At 41.9% G+C, this 15,489-nt stretch overlaps 1 protein-coding gene across 1 annotated transcript in view; it reads right to left on the reverse strand.

The window, feature by feature from the left end:
* spast (spastin) overlaps positions 1 to 15,489 on the reverse strand; it is a 65,699-nt gene that overhangs the window by 3,429 nt on the left and 46,781 nt on the right. Inside the window, exons 8-14 of the mRNA XM_063039809.1 lie at positions 13,263 to 13,334; positions 12,642 to 12,717; positions 12,447 to 12,538; positions 6,484 to 6,563; positions 5,236 to 5,278; positions 3,963 to 4,042; positions 871 to 941 (exon numbers count right to left, since the gene is read on the reverse strand). Coding sequence (XP_062895879.1) covers positions 871 to 941; positions 3,963 to 4,042; positions 5,236 to 5,278; positions 6,484 to 6,563; positions 12,447 to 12,538; positions 12,642 to 12,717; positions 13,263 to 13,334 — 514 coding nt within the window. The remainder of the gene's footprint in view (positions 1 to 870; positions 942 to 3,962; positions 4,043 to 5,235; positions 5,279 to 6,483; positions 6,564 to 12,446; positions 12,539 to 12,641; positions 12,718 to 13,262; positions 13,335 to 15,489) is intronic.

The raw sequence follows: 15,489 nt of genomic DNA on the forward strand, positions 1-15,489 counted from the left end.
GACTCTCTGACGGTGGTGTCTGAGAAGAGGATGCTGTCCAAGTTGCATGCCATCTTGGACAATGTCTCCTATCCACTACATAATGTACTGGTTGGGCACAGGAGTACATTCAGCCAGAGACTCATTCCACCGAGATGCAACACAGAGTGTCATAGGAAGTCATTCCTGCCTGTGGCTATCAAACTTTCCAACTCCTCCCTTGGAGGGTCAGACATCCTGAGCCAATAGGCTGGTCCTGGACTTATTTCATAACTTACATATTACTATTTAACTATTTATGGTTTTATTACTATTTATTATTTATGGTGCAACTGTAACAAAAACCAATTTCCCCCAGGATCAATAAAGTATGACTATGCCTGTTCCACAGATGTGCAGGTTAGGGTTAGTGAGTTGTGGCCATGCTATGCTGGCACCAGAACTGTAACAATACTCACAGCTGCCCCCAGCACATCCTCGGACTGTGTTGGTTATTGACACAAAACTACACTTTTCACTATGTTTTGATGTTTACGTGACAAATTAAGCTAATCTTTTAAAATCTACTTAAATGGCCAGAGCCAAAGGACAACTCCAACTTCACACCATTGACTTAAGATATTTTTGTGAATGAATACCTGTGACTAGGGCTCAGTGCTGAACTCCTTGTTGTTTGTAATACAGTCAGCAGCCATTTTATTAGGTACACCTGCTCATTAATGGAAATATCTAATCAGCCAATCCTGTACCTAATAAAATAGCCAGTGAGTGCATGTTAAATGGCAAGAATAATGAGGGGAAAAAAAGCAAGAAAAATAAATGCATTTGGACATAATAGTCAATTCAGTCAATGGGTTGAATGGTTTTCTTTGATTCTGTACAATCACCCACCTCGAATTGGACCCAGCGCCGCATCCTTTGCCAGTGCAGTCAGGTCACTTCCCGAATACCCTTCCGTCTGCCTGAACAACAAGTCTCACCATTAAAGTTCATATAGCCATTGCACATAAAAGGATAGAACACCTACTGAAAGAATGCAGGCAGCAAGGATGACTTGTTTAATAAGAGTTTCAGTGGAAGAGACACAGTAACACATTGCTGCCATAAACTACCAGCAGTTAGTCTGACAACATAAAACTCCTTGACTCTAAACGTTTGTTCTATTTTCATATGGTACTTCTTTTACTGCCAAAAATGTTTTAAAATTCTCTACTCAAGGAATGCAGTAACAATTAGGAGTGAAGTAACTTTGGGCAGAATTCCTGGAGTGCAGCAACATAAATGACATAAAATACAGTATCAAAGAGCTTGTTCTGGCATTCAACACGATCATGACACTTTAATCTATCTATATACGAGTCTTTGTTCCATATCCATTTCATGCCTTTGGTAAACAAAGGTCCATCTAACTCAGGTTAAATCACTGACATAAAACCAACTGCAGATCACACAAGATAAAAACTGAAACTATCATCTTTTCCATACAAAAATATTTCCTAATCATTCCAAAAGATCTGGCTTTCATTTTAACACTACCAAAAAATAACTTCCATCTTACTTGTCACTGTGCTCAATATCCTGAAAAGTCACTGAGTCACTGTTGACTTAGTTCTGGGAAGTACGGTCTGACTGAGATGTGAACTTTGGTGAAGCCAGTTTCTGAATATTTCATCATTCCAATATTAGGTTAAGAAGCACAGTCTTTAAATTGGAATCTGCTGTAAGTCAATTTCAATAGAATGAAATCAGTAGAACAGAACACAAACCTCCTAAAAAGGTGCCTCATTGTGATTAACAATCTTAACAGTAGTGATTGTGAATTATTACTACAGTTGCAAGAAAAAGTTTATGAACTCTTTGCAATTACCTGGTTTTCTGCATTAATTACTCATAAAATGTGGTCTGATCTAAGTCACAATAATAGACAAACACAATCTGCCTAAACTAATAACACAAACAATTGCACTTCTTCTCGTCAATACTGAGTATACCATTTAAACAATCACAGTCTAGATTCAAAAAAGAATGTGAACCTCTGGGGCAATATCTTCTCCATCCGAAAATATTTCCTAATCATCCTTTTCATACAAAAATATTTCCTAATCATTCCGAAAGATCCAGCTTTCATTTTCATACTGTCAAAAAACATAACTTCTCATTGAACGAAATCAGTAGAACAGAACACAAACGTCCAATCAATGAGATGAGGTTGGAGATGTGGGTTGTAGAGGTGACCTGCCCTATATAAAAAAAATACAAAGTTAATTTACCGACAGACCCTGGTCTTTAAGAAAGATCTGCTTATGTGTACCATGCCTCGATCAAAACAACTTTTAGAGGACCCTAGAAGAATTGGAGAGATGCATGAAGCTGGAAAAGGCTACAAAAGCACTTCTGAAGAGCTGAGTGTTCATCTGTCCATAGTAAGAGAGACTGTCTACAAATGGAGGGAATTCAGTACTGTTGCTACTCTCCCTAGGAGTGGAAACCCTGCAAAGATCACACCATGAGCACAACACACAATGCTGAAGGAGATGTAAAAGAACTCAAGTCCTGCGAAAATCTCTAGAACTTGCTCAAGTCTCTGTCAATGTATCCACTCTAAGAAAATCACTGAACAAGAATGGTGTTCAGTAAAGCACACCATGGAGGAAACTACTGCTCTCCGAAAATACATTGCTGCACGTCCAAGTTTGCGAAAGACCACCTGGATGTCCCACAATGCTTCTGAGTCAACATTCTGTAGACAGATGAGAGAAAAGTTGAACTTCTTGACAGAAATGCACACCGCCATGTTTGGAGGAAAAATGATAATGCACACCTACACCAAAACTTCATCCCAACTGTGAAGCACGGTGGAAGGAGCATCATGGTTTGGGGCTGCTTTGCTGCCTCAGGGCCTGGACAGCTTACAATTGTTGAGGGAACAATGAATTCAAAATTGTATTAAGAAATTTTACAGGTAGCGGTACATCACATGAAGCTTAATACAAGTTGGATAATGCAACAAGACAATGATCTGAAGCCCAAGAATAAATCAACAGCACAAAAAGAAGAAAATTTGTGTTTTGGAAAGGCCAAGTCAGAGTCCAGACCTTAACCCAACTGAGATGCTCTGGCATGACTTGAAGAGGGCTGTTCATGCAAGATGTCCCAGAAATAGAACTGAAACAGTTTTGTATGGAGGAATGGTCTAAAATTCCTTACCAATCAGCAGCTATAGGAAACTTTTGTGGAGGTTATTGCTGCTAAAGGAGGTTCTACCAGTTATTAAATACAAGAGACAAGGTACTTTTTCCAGCATGGACTGTGAATGATTAAACAACGCGTTTAATAATCACATGAAAAGTACAATTGTTTGTGTGTTATTCGTTTAGGCAGATGGTTTGTCTATTTCTGTAACTTAGATGAAGATCAGACTACATTTTGTGAGTAATTAATGCAAAAAAAACAGGTAACTGCAGAGTTCACAAACTTTTTCTTGCTACTATATCTTCTCTGAATGGTAGTATCGGATCAATTGCAAGAATGTGGCAAGTGCACACACAGCCGATGATTGTGCAGAAGGCTCTTTCCTTTCACACGGGTCTTTGAGTGCGCATGTTTGTGTCTTTGAGGGCTCAGTTCATAGCTCGCAGTAAGTTGTCCAGCTTCTGCAGTGACTTAACGTGACTCAGTAAAAATTGTTTAATCCTATTGCTCTGTTATTGTTTTTGCTCCGCATATACATATCATCAGGGAGGAGACGCAGGAGCCTGAAGACGTACGTTCAATATTTTAGGAACAGCTTTTTCCCCTCCACCATTAAATTTCTGAATGGTCCGTGAACACCACTTGTATTTTGTTCTCCTTTTGCACCATCTATTTTGTTTTATACATCTCATTGTAACTTTTAAAAAATGAATTGTATTGTACTGCTGCCACCAAGCAACAAATTTCACGATTTATGTCAGTGATAATAAGCCCGATTCAGATCTACTTACTTGGCCAGATACTCAAGGTCCTTTCGATTCAGTGGATTACCATGTTTGGCCAGAAGATTTGTAAGAAGCAACAATCTTGTCTGGTGAAAAGAGAAGGAAAACTAACATTGTTCAATGTTCTTCAGGAACCCAGCATATCACATTAGATACTGCTACCCTGCCATTGTAGCAGAATATTAAATTGGGAAATTTATATAGAGGACATTATAGGAGGAGGAAACCATCGAAGTTATCAGGGAGGGGGCAGGACAAATGTTTCATCTGCATTTCATGCATTGGTTTCCCTGAGACAAAGTCAAAGTAAATTTATTATCAAACTACATATATGTCACCATAAACTACACTTCATTTTCTTGTGGACATATACAGGAACAAAGAAAAATAGTAGAATTTATTAAAATCTATACATAAAAACTGACTGACAAACAATGTGCAAAAGATAGAGCTCTTGAAAGTGAATCTGTAGGTTGTGGAGTCAGTTCAGAGTTCTGGTAAGTGAAACTATCCATGCTGGTTCAGGAGCAGGATGGCTGAAGGGTAATAACTGGTCTTGAACCTGGTGATGTGGGATCAAAGGCTCCTGTACCTCCTGCCCCATGGTTGTAGCAAGGTGTGCATGGCCTGGATGATGTGGGTCCCTGATGTTGGATGCTGCTTTCTTGTGGCAGAGCTGTCTAAATGTGTTCAATGGTGGAGAGGGCTTTGCCTGTGGTGGACTGGGCTGTATCCACCATTTTCTGTAGAGTTTTCTGTCCCTGGGCATTAGTGTTTCCATACTAGGCATTGAGTCAAAAACATGCAACCAGCTGGGAAGGTTTTCTTTTTCCCCTGCTCTTCCTTCATGCCTTCCCTCATTACTAGGGATTGTAGAAACAAAGATGGGGGAGCACTAAATTGTGGATGACACCAGTCTGTTGCGTCAACCAAAGGAGACAACTAGGCCATTAGAATGACGAGGGACTATGATGCTTTATCATGATGGCTAGAAAGGAAAAGTACAAAATAAGAGTGCATTTGAGAAGGTTCAATGGGAAAAGGGTTAATAAAGCAATTCACAAATACAAGTGCTCACTTAGGAATCGCCTAAGATTAATACTTTAAAAATCCAAAATGTAGTATCCAATGGTTCTGTTATATTAGAATAACACATGGTATAAGACAAACCAAGTTCACAGCCCAGAGAGTCTTGAAATATCATAATGTCCAAGTTGCGTACTCTGACAATTAAATATTTTGAAGCAAGTTTAACAATTGTTAAATGTCAATCACATACTTGCTTGTTCGGCAGCGAGACAAACACCCTCTTTGTAAAGCGTCTGTAGGGAAGAGGAGCAATGAAACAATCACACCTTCAAGTAATCACCAGAATAAGTGGTATAATTATACCTTTGTACAAAATACAGATTAGCATTGCAACTTTCAAAATATCCTTGTGGTGTTCTCCTGGTTCCATACCTGCAGAATTACAGTAGCGTACTGCATTGGGGAGGCTATTTGGCCCATTGTGCCAAGGAGATGTGATCCAACAGTCCTATCCCACTGCTCTTTCCCTACAACCCTCCAAACATTTCTCTTACCCAAATCTGTTCTGAAAGTTATTACTGAATGTGCTTTCCTTTTGGAATACAGTATACTGCAAATCATAACCTGTGTTGTAAACTTTTCATCCCCTTTTGCCCATTACCTCAAATTTGTTCTCTAGTTAAATCACTTACTCCAACCAAAGCCTTTTATGATTTCAGACACTTAAATTTGCACTCAAATTTCCTCAGAACAAAATCAGCTTCTGTCAAAGCTGCTGGTGCTTTCAAAAGCTTTTAGACCACTAACAGAGTCATTAAAAAATATAAATTGAAAAAAGTTAGAATAATCTACAAAATATTAAAAAACAGTGAAATGAGAAATAACCTTCATCCTTGTCTCCTAATTTTTCCAGCCGTGAAGAGAAGAAAATGTTTGCCGAAATAAAAGATGAAAAATATTTAAACCTTTACTGATACTTGAGCTGCTTGTAAAGATAAAGATGTCACATGTACATCGAAATATACAGTGAAATGTATTGTTTGCATCAAATCAAATGAGTAAGGATTGTACTGAGCAGCCTGCAAGCATCATTGCACTTCAAGTGCCGACACAGCATGTTCCCAACTCACTAACTCTAATTGTATGTCTTTAGAATGTGGATAGAAGCCAACGCAGTCAAGGGGAGAAAGTACAAACTTCTCACAGACAGCAGTGGGAACTGAACCCCAAATGGTGATTGCTAGCATTGCAATAGCATTACGCTAACCACTACACCACCATGTTACCTAATAACACATTTTGTTGTAAGCCTTTTCTCCTGCCACTCTGATAATCAGTAAGTTCCAGTGAGCAAATGTTCCAAATCAAAATTTCATTACAATGTTCTCTGCTATACAAAATTTCCATTAAAGACTGGTGAATAGTATATCTAAAACTGAGCAGGTCAAAGTGCTTGACAAGGTATACTTATAGCAGTACAGAAGTAGAGGTTACTCACCTGAGCACAGCATCATCTAGTTCCTGCGGTCTATTTGTTGCTCCCATTACTAGAACTCTATCATCACCACTAGACTGTACCTGAAGCAAATCAAAATTTATATTTAGTGATTTATTGACATTGATCGTGACTCTACATGTAGTATTGGAATCTTTATTCTTTTATGTTATTCCTCCATATTCCATCTTAGTATTCAGCAGCAAACTATGAAGGAGTCAAGATTCAAGTTTTTGCCCAGTTTTAAAAAAGGGTATTTTTAACTAGTCAATGACAACGAGATAGTCTGTCAGGAGTTCAAACTTGCAACTCTGAGCTTGGACACTGCAGTGTTCATGACTGTTGCCTTGTCCTTGTTATATCCCAGCCCATGGACTTGTGACACTCTGCTGGGATGCTCCGAGAAATTGGGAAAACCGGCTGGGTATGAGCGTGGGAATGAAACAAGAGGAGAAACCGGGGGAAGATCACCACTTTCTTCTATTTATCAGATACAAATCATCTGTTTGCATCATGGGGACTTTCCTTACAAAAGGATACGCATTCATTGTAAACTTGATTTTCTTATTCAGAATTGAGACATGGACGCAGTTGACAATGTAGTGTATTTAAATATGTATTATTCCTTTCTGTGCCTTGTGGCACATCAGGCAGCAATCTTGCCGTTTCTTTAGCGTTTTGTCTGTTTTTTTTTAAAAGCAAGGCTGATTTGCTGGCTTGATGCTCAACCCAGCACAGATGGGAAGCTTGCAAGGAGCCGGCCAGATTCAAACCTGGAAGCACTTGCCTTGGAAGTCTAGCCAGCAGTGTATTTAATATTTCAGTAATATTGTAAATATATTGTTTAATTAAGCATTCTTTATTTGCGTTCATAATTCATTATGGGTTATCTGTAATAGTACTTACATGAAGGTTCCAAGGTTGTCAAACCAAGGAGTGGTAGTGAGGACAAGCTCCCACTACCTAAAAGTGCTCCTCACGGCATGCGCCTCAAATAGCCTCTGACAACCAAGTCCAACTCCTGGCCTTCTCGTGTGGCCTAGCCTCTAAGCCCAGCGGAACTGTTTCTACTGACAGGAGAAGGGGCGAAGGCAGGTCCTGGCGCCTGAAAGCCAGTGCTTCGGGTAGATGGAGCTCATCAGCCTGGGAAGGCAGTCCACCTGAGGGAAAACTCTGATTTCAAACCTCCGCTGCCTTGTGGCCATGCCCACTCCTGGGAAAGGCTTCGGGAGTAAACCCTGAGGACAAATCTGGAGCTGGAGTCCCTAAGGCAGTCCAACGTTGCCTTCAACCTTGTTTTGGCAACTCCTGCAACGACACTGGTGCCAAGCTGTATCGGCCCTTGCCCTTCCCTTAGACAACAGCGGTGTCGTGGAGAGGAGACTTGCTGCATGGGCAACTGCCGGTCTTCCATACAACCTTGCCCAGGCCTGCGCCCTGGAAAGTGCAAGACTTTCCAGGGGCAGATCCATGGTCTCGCAAGACTAATGGATGCCACCACATACATGAATGGCACAAACAAGATAAAATCTGCAGATGTTAGAAATCCAAACAACACACACAAGATGCTGGAAGATTCCAGGTCCTGATGCAGGGTTTCAGCCAAAACATCGACTGTTTACTCTTTTCCATAAATGCTGTCTGGCCTGATTTCCTCCAGCATTTCGTGTATGACACATGAATGGCATTTGTCATTACCCCACCATATTGTATATGAGCACCTCACTAACCAAAGAGTACACAAGTACTCTGGGTTCCCATGTTTTTCTTTTGATTAGTTTCTTTTAGGTGCATTTTTAGTAATAGACTAAGACAACTGCAATGCTCCAAAGAGCACTACGAGGTCATTCTTACCCTTGGCCATTATGCTCTATAATGAGTCAACCTATAGCTAAGGAGGTGATGACCCCCTCCTGTTAGACTGTTTGTGGCAATTTATTTTTTATTCTTTCTTACTTCTCTTCTAATATTTGTATATCTGTGCACTTGTAATGCTACTGTGACACTAATTTCCTTTGAGATCAATAAAGTATCTATCTATCCATCTTCCAGAATTACAAAAGATACAGGCAAGGTTATTATTCTTTGCCTCTTCCTACCCAACAAAAGAACTGAGTTGCTAATAGTTTTTAAGACAAGAGCCCCATTGTTCCACTACAGGTATGGTATTGGTGTTGGCTTGGAATCACACAGACCTAGACAAGGAAAATCAGTGAACCAGGACAATTTCATGCAACATACATCAAAGTTGCTGGTGAACGCAGCAGGCCAAGCAGCATCTATAGGAAGAGGCGCAGTCGACGTTTCAGGCCGAGACCCTTCGTCAGGACTAACTGAAGGAAGAGTGAGTAAGGGATTTGAAAGCTGGAGGGGGAGGGGGAGATGCAAAATGATAGGAGAAGACAGGAGGGGGAGGGATAGAGCCGAGAGCTGGACAGGTGATAGGCAAAAGGGGATACGAGAGGATCATGGGACAGGAGGTCCGGGAAGAAAGACAAGGGGGGGGGTGACCCAGAGGATGGGCAAGAGGTATATTCAGAGGGACAGAGGGAGAAAAAGGAGAGTAAGAGAAAGAATGTGTGCACAAAAATGAGTAACAGCTGGGGTACGAGGGGGAGGTGGGGCCTAGCGGAAGTTAGAGAAGTCAATGTTCATGCCATCAGGTTGGAGGCTACCCAGACGGAATATAATGTGTTGTTCCTCCAACCTGAGTGTGGCTTCATCTTTACAGTAGAGGAGGCCGTGGATAGACATGTCAGAATGGGAATGGGATGTGGAATTAAAATGTGTGGCCACTGGGAGATCCTGCTTTCTCTGGCGGACAGAGCGTAGATGTTCAGCAAAGCGGTCTCCCAGTCTGCGTCGGGTCTCACCAATATATAAAAGGCCACATCGGGAGCACCGGACGCAGTATATCACCCCAGTCGACTCACAGGTGAAGTGATGCCTCACCTGGAAGGACTGTTTGGGGCCCTGAATGGTGGTAAGGGAGGAAGTGTAAGGGCATGTGTAGCACTTGTTCCGCTTACACGGATAAGTGCCGGGAGGGAGATCAGTGGGGAGGGATGGGGGGGACGAATGGACAAGGGAGTTGTGTAGGGAGCGATCCCTGCGGAATGCAGAGGGGGGGGAGGGAAAGATGTGCTTAGTGGTGGGATCCCGTTGGAGGTGGCGGAAGTTAAGGAGAATAATATGTTGGACCCGGAGGCTGGTGGGGTGGTAGGTGAGGACCAGGGGAACCCTATTCCTAGTGGGGTGGTGGGAGGATGGAGTGAGAGCAGATGTACGTGAAATGGAGGAGATGCGTTTAAGAGCAGAGTTGATAGTGGAGGAAGGGAAGCCCCTTTCTTTAAAAAATGAAGACATCTCCCTCGTCCTAGAATGAAAAGCCTCATCCTGAGAGCAGATGCGGCGGAGACGGAGGAATTGCGAGAAGGGGATGGCGTTTTTGCAAGAGACAGGGTGAGAAGAGGAATAGTCCAGATAGCTGTGAGAGTCAGTAGGCTTATAGTAGATATCAGTGGATAAGCTGTCTCCAGAGACAGAGACAGAAAGATCTAGAAAGGGGAGGGAGGTGTCGGAAATAGACCAGGTAAACTTGAGGGCAGGGTGAAAGTTGGAGGCAAAGTTAATAAAGTCAACGAGTTCTGCATGCGTGCAGGAAGCAGCGCCAATGCAGTCGTCGATATAGCGAAGGAAAAGTGGGGGACAGATACCAGAATAGGCACGGAACATAGATTGTTCCACAAACCCAACAAAAAGGCAGGCATAGCTAGGACCCATACGGGTGCCCATAGCTACACCTTTAGTTTGGAGGAAATGGGAGGAGCAAAAGGAGAAATTATTAAGAGTAAGGACTAATTCCGCTAGACGGAGCAGAGTGGTGGTAGAGGGGAACTGATTAGGTCTGGAATCCAAAAAGAAGCGTAGAGCTTTGAGACCTTCCTGATGGGGGATGGAAGTATATAAGGATTGGACATCCATGGTGAAAATAAAGCGGTGGGGGCCAGGGAACTTAAAATCATCGAAAAGTTTAAGAGCGTGAGAAGTGTCACGAACATAGGTCGGAAGGGATTGAACAAGGGGTGATAAAACAGTGTCGAGGTATGCAGAAACGAGTTCGGTGGGGCAGGAGCAAGCTGAGACAATAGGTCGGCCAGGACAGGCAGGTTTGTGGATCTTGGGTAGGAGGTAGAAACGGGAAGTGCGGGGTGTGGGAACTATAAGGTTGGTAGCAGTGGACGGGAGATCCCCTGAGCGGATAAAGTCGGTGATAGTGTGGGAGACAATGGCCTGGTGCTCCTTAGTGGGGTCACGATCGAGGGGTAAATAAGAGGAGGTATCCGCGAGTTGTCGCTGTGCCTCGGCAAGGTAGAGGTCAGTACGCCAGACTACAACAGCACCCCCTTTATCAGCGGGTTTAATAATAAGGTTAGGATTAGTGCGGAGGGAGTGGAGAGCAGAGCGTTCCGAAGGAGTGAGGTTGGAATGGGGACAAGGTGCGGTGAAGTCGAGACGGTTGATGTCCCGTCGGCAGTTGGCAATAAAGAGATCCAGAGCAGGCAGAAGACCAGAGCGGGGTGTCCATGAAGAAGAGGAGGGTTGAAGACGGGAGAAGGGGTCATCGGTGGGGGTGGAAGAGTCCTTGCCGAAGAAGTAGGCTCGGAGCAGGACAATTTCATATTCAGTTTAAATGTTTCTCACATTTTTGTATTGTAAAGCCAAACTCAAATCCCCAGATTGACGAAACCTGAATTTATTTATTCATCTAGCAGCATTAACTGGGAATGAATGAGTTAATGTATGAGGAGTGCTTGACGACCGTGGGTCTGTACTCACAGCAGTTTAGAAGAATGGGAGGGGGAGAAGAGAAATCTCATTGAAACCTATCGAATATTGAAAGGCGGGGAGAGGATGTTTCCTATAGTGGAGGGAGGAGGGCACAGTCACAGAATACAAGGACGTCCCTTTAGAACAGATATGAGGAGGAATTTCTTCAGCTAGGCGGTGGTGTAACTTGAAATTCATTGCCATAGATGGTTATATTTGAAGAGAAGGTTGATAGATTCTTCGTTAGTAAAGGTGTCAAAGATGACGGGGAGAAACAGGAGAATGAGGTTGAGAAGGATAATAAATCGGCCACAGTGGGCTGTATTCTGCTCCTATGTCTATGGTAACACTATTAGGTGGAATCCAGATTAAATATTGTACTAATAGAGCAGAGCCTTCCTTTACAATTAACTTGTTTCGTTATCAAGCCACCTCTCACGAGACAGAGAAACACAGAAGTTGAGTCTTGGGTCACAGCTCACATATGCACCAAAATGTTGATCATCAATAAGCTCCTGGTCATGAGTGATGGGAAGTCTAATTAGATTAGCATACAATGTTCAATCAATATTTACCACTAGATTTTGAGGAATATTATCCCTTCTTGCCTTTAATTTGCAAGCAGATTAACTACACTTGACAAACCTCCTCTCTGCCCCAACTTGCGAAGGATCATTACATCAGCACCTTTACCTGTCATTACAGCAGCAAGTCTCTAAATGTCAACAAAATATATAACACAACACAACATATTAAACAGGTACATGGACAGGAAAGTGTCAGAGTATTATGTGCCAAACACAAGTAGGTAACTTTGTTGGCATAGATGAGTCGGACCAAACGGCCTGTTTCTGTGCTGTATAACTAGTAATCTATACTCCTTAGAGAGCAATATAGCAGAGCAACAGGCTATACTGGCCCAATGAGCTCACATCATCCAATCATACCCATGACCTATTAACCCATACATCTTTGGAATGTGGAAGAAACTGGAGCACCTGGAGGAAACCCATGCAGTCACGGGGAGAACATGCAAAGTCCTTACAAAAAGTGGCAGGAATATGAACCCGGATCGCTGACGCTGTTATAGTGTTATACTAATCACTATGCTACCGTGTTGCCCCCAAATTACTTACCCCATCAAATTCTATTAAAAATTCTGTTTTTAAGCGTCTGCTTGCATCGTGCTCTCCTTCTCTCCTCTCACAAAGGAGGCTGTCTACTTCATCTGCAAGAAGAATCAACACAGTAACAAGCAGAACTCATTAAATGCCAGCACTTTAGAAAAGCTTCTAGATATAGCAATGACAGAAAGCCAATGCTGTACCCACCAATAAAAATGATGGAGGGCTGAAGTTCTCTGGCGACCGAAAAGAGAGCTCTCACCAACTTTTCTCCCTCCCCAACCTGAAGCAGGAACAAATATTTCATTAGACTAGGTCATTCAGACTTTTGTTGAAATATTTGTAATTTGGCATAACATCTCCAAAATTGAAAGCCTTTATAGAACATAAACTGTAATTGAATATACAATTACTTCGGAGGCCTTCACTTACCCCTGACACGTCAATTTATTTTACTCAATTAAATTTTTTGTATTACTTTTTAAGTTTGAATGGAGAAATATAAATGGCATTAAGGAAAACTACAGAGACTGAGTGAACTTGGCTTCTTTATCTCAATCCAGCTTCTTTTTTTTTTTGACTTTGACACACAAGACATATACCAGAAGTGCTGTTTTCACAGAGCCCTCAGCATCGTGTTTTACACCTTGGTCCTGGAGGAAGGTTGTTCCTTTTAGCTATGTACATGCGTATGGTTGAACGTCAATCAACTTGAGTTTGTGTCATAGCCAATGCCAATACAAAGCACTTTCCTCTAATTCCCTTCCCAAAATAGAGCCACTCACCAAAAAAAGCATTAAAAGTAAATTGCTTTACATGTTTACTCACATATTTGGAAGTAAGGCTTGCAGCACTGATATTGAAGAACGTTGCATTGGATTCGGAAGCCACAGCTTTAGCCTAAGTAAAACAAAGAAGCTGATAGGAAGCACTGCTAATTATACAACAAATTCATATAGAATGGAAGTAGTCCACCCCCTTCCCCCTTGAACAAATTATTTATCAGAGGTCTCACTTAGATGCAATTGTACCCAAGATCAATTTGGAATAAATTTATTTCTTTGAACAGGGCTGGTAATAATTGGTTCATTCAAACCAGCAGACCACGACATCCATTTCAGAAACTGAGCACAAATGATTTAGATTAATTTTGTGGATCGAATCAGATTCCATATATCAGAAACATAAGAGATTCTGCAGATGCTGGAAATCCAGAGTAATACACACAAAATGCTGGAGGAACTCAGCAGGTCAGGCGGCAACTATGGAGGGGAACAAACAATCAACATTTATTATTGTTTATTAACATTTAAATATCAACATTTATCAAGGTCTTGGTCTGAAATGTCGGCTCTTTATTCCTCTCCATAGATGCTGCCTACCTGCTGTGTTCCATACATTAGATTTCTTTGAAGTTCAGTAAAATGCCATTAAAGGAGTCTGTACACATGAATAATAATTTATAGTGCTGAAACTTGATAGCCAACGACTTACATTTATATTGTGGTTGTAACACAGCAAACTGCCCATGGGAAATTCACAAAAGTGTTACTAAATTCGGGCACCACACAGAAAACCATAAAAGCCTGGTATGGAAACACCAATGCTCAGCAATGAAGTCTAGAGAAACTGGTTCATACAGCCCAGTCAGCCAGAGGCAAAACCTTCCCCTCTACAAGGAGCACTGCCAGAAGGAAGCAGCATCCATCAGCAAGGACCCCACCATCAAGGCCATGCTCCCTTCTTGCTATTACCATCAGGCAGGAGGTACAGAAGCCTTAGGTCCCATAGCATCAGGAACAGTTATTACTCTTCAACTATCAGGCCCCTGACCCTTCACTCATCTCAACACTGAGCTGATTCTACAACCTACAGACTCACTTCCAAAGACTCTACATTTCCTGTTCTCCGTATTTTTTTCTCATTTCCACAACTTGTCTTCTTTTGCACACTGGTTATTTGTCAGTTTTTGTTTATGTATAGTTTTCTATAAATTCTATTGTATTTCTTTACTTTCCTGTAAATGCTTACAAGAAAATGAATCACAAGGTAGTATACAGTGACATCTACATACTTTAATAATACATTTAATTTGACTTTTTGTGATTGTTTATGATCAGTAGGTTTATGGATGAATCTTTTGTGGAGCCAAAACATGCCAACAGAGTTAATGGGAATAACTGAGGAGAGAAAACAGTTGCCACAATCAGGAAAGGAAGTTGAAAGGTCAACTGTTTAGTGAGATTGGGGTCAAGGATATCTCAGACCAAGTAGGAAGGGATGGGATAGAATAGAAACAGAGAAAGATGTGAGCTCAGGGTTCAGAGCTGGATTTAATATCACTGACATATGTTGGTGAAATTTAAACACAAAATAATCTGCAGATGCTGGGGTCAAAGCAACATTCACAACACGCTGGAGGAACACAGCAGGTCGGGCAGCATCAGTGGAAAAGATCGGTCGACATTTCAGGCCGGAACCCTTCATCAGGACTGTTCCGGCCCGAAACGTCGACCGATCTTTTCCAATGATGCTGCCCGACCCGCTGTGTTCCTCCAGCATGTTGTGAGTGTTGGTGAAATTTATTGTTTTGCAGCAGCACTACATTGCAAAGCCTAATAACTACAAATTACTAGTATATAAAAAAGGGAAAATTAAATTATTAAGTAGTGCAAAAAGAGGGAGGAAAAAACTGAGATAATGCTCATGGACTCATTGTGCATTCAGAACTCTGACGATGGAGGAGAAATGTTTCTGAAACGTTGAGTGTCTCTCTTCAGGCTCCTTGATGACAGCAATGAGAAGAGGGCACGTCCTGGGTGATGGGGGTCCTTAATGATGGACGCCACTTTTTTTGAGCCAGCGCCTTTTGAAGGTGTCTTGGATGCTGAGGAGGCTAGTGCGCATGATGGAGCTGGCTGACTTTACCACTTTCTGCAGCTTTTTCCAATCCCCTCCATACCAGATGGTGATGTAACCAGTTAGAATGCTCTCAATACACCTGCAGAAATTAGTGAGCACCTTTGAAGACATTATCAATTTTCCTCCCAACTCC

The sequence above is a fragment of the Mobula hypostoma genome, chromosome 2, assembly GCF_963921235.1.
Source record: "Mobula hypostoma chromosome 2, sMobHyp1.1, whole genome shotgun sequence".
Lineage (NCBI taxonomy): Eukaryota > Metazoa > Chordata > Chondrichthyes > Myliobatiformes > Myliobatidae > Mobula > Mobula hypostoma.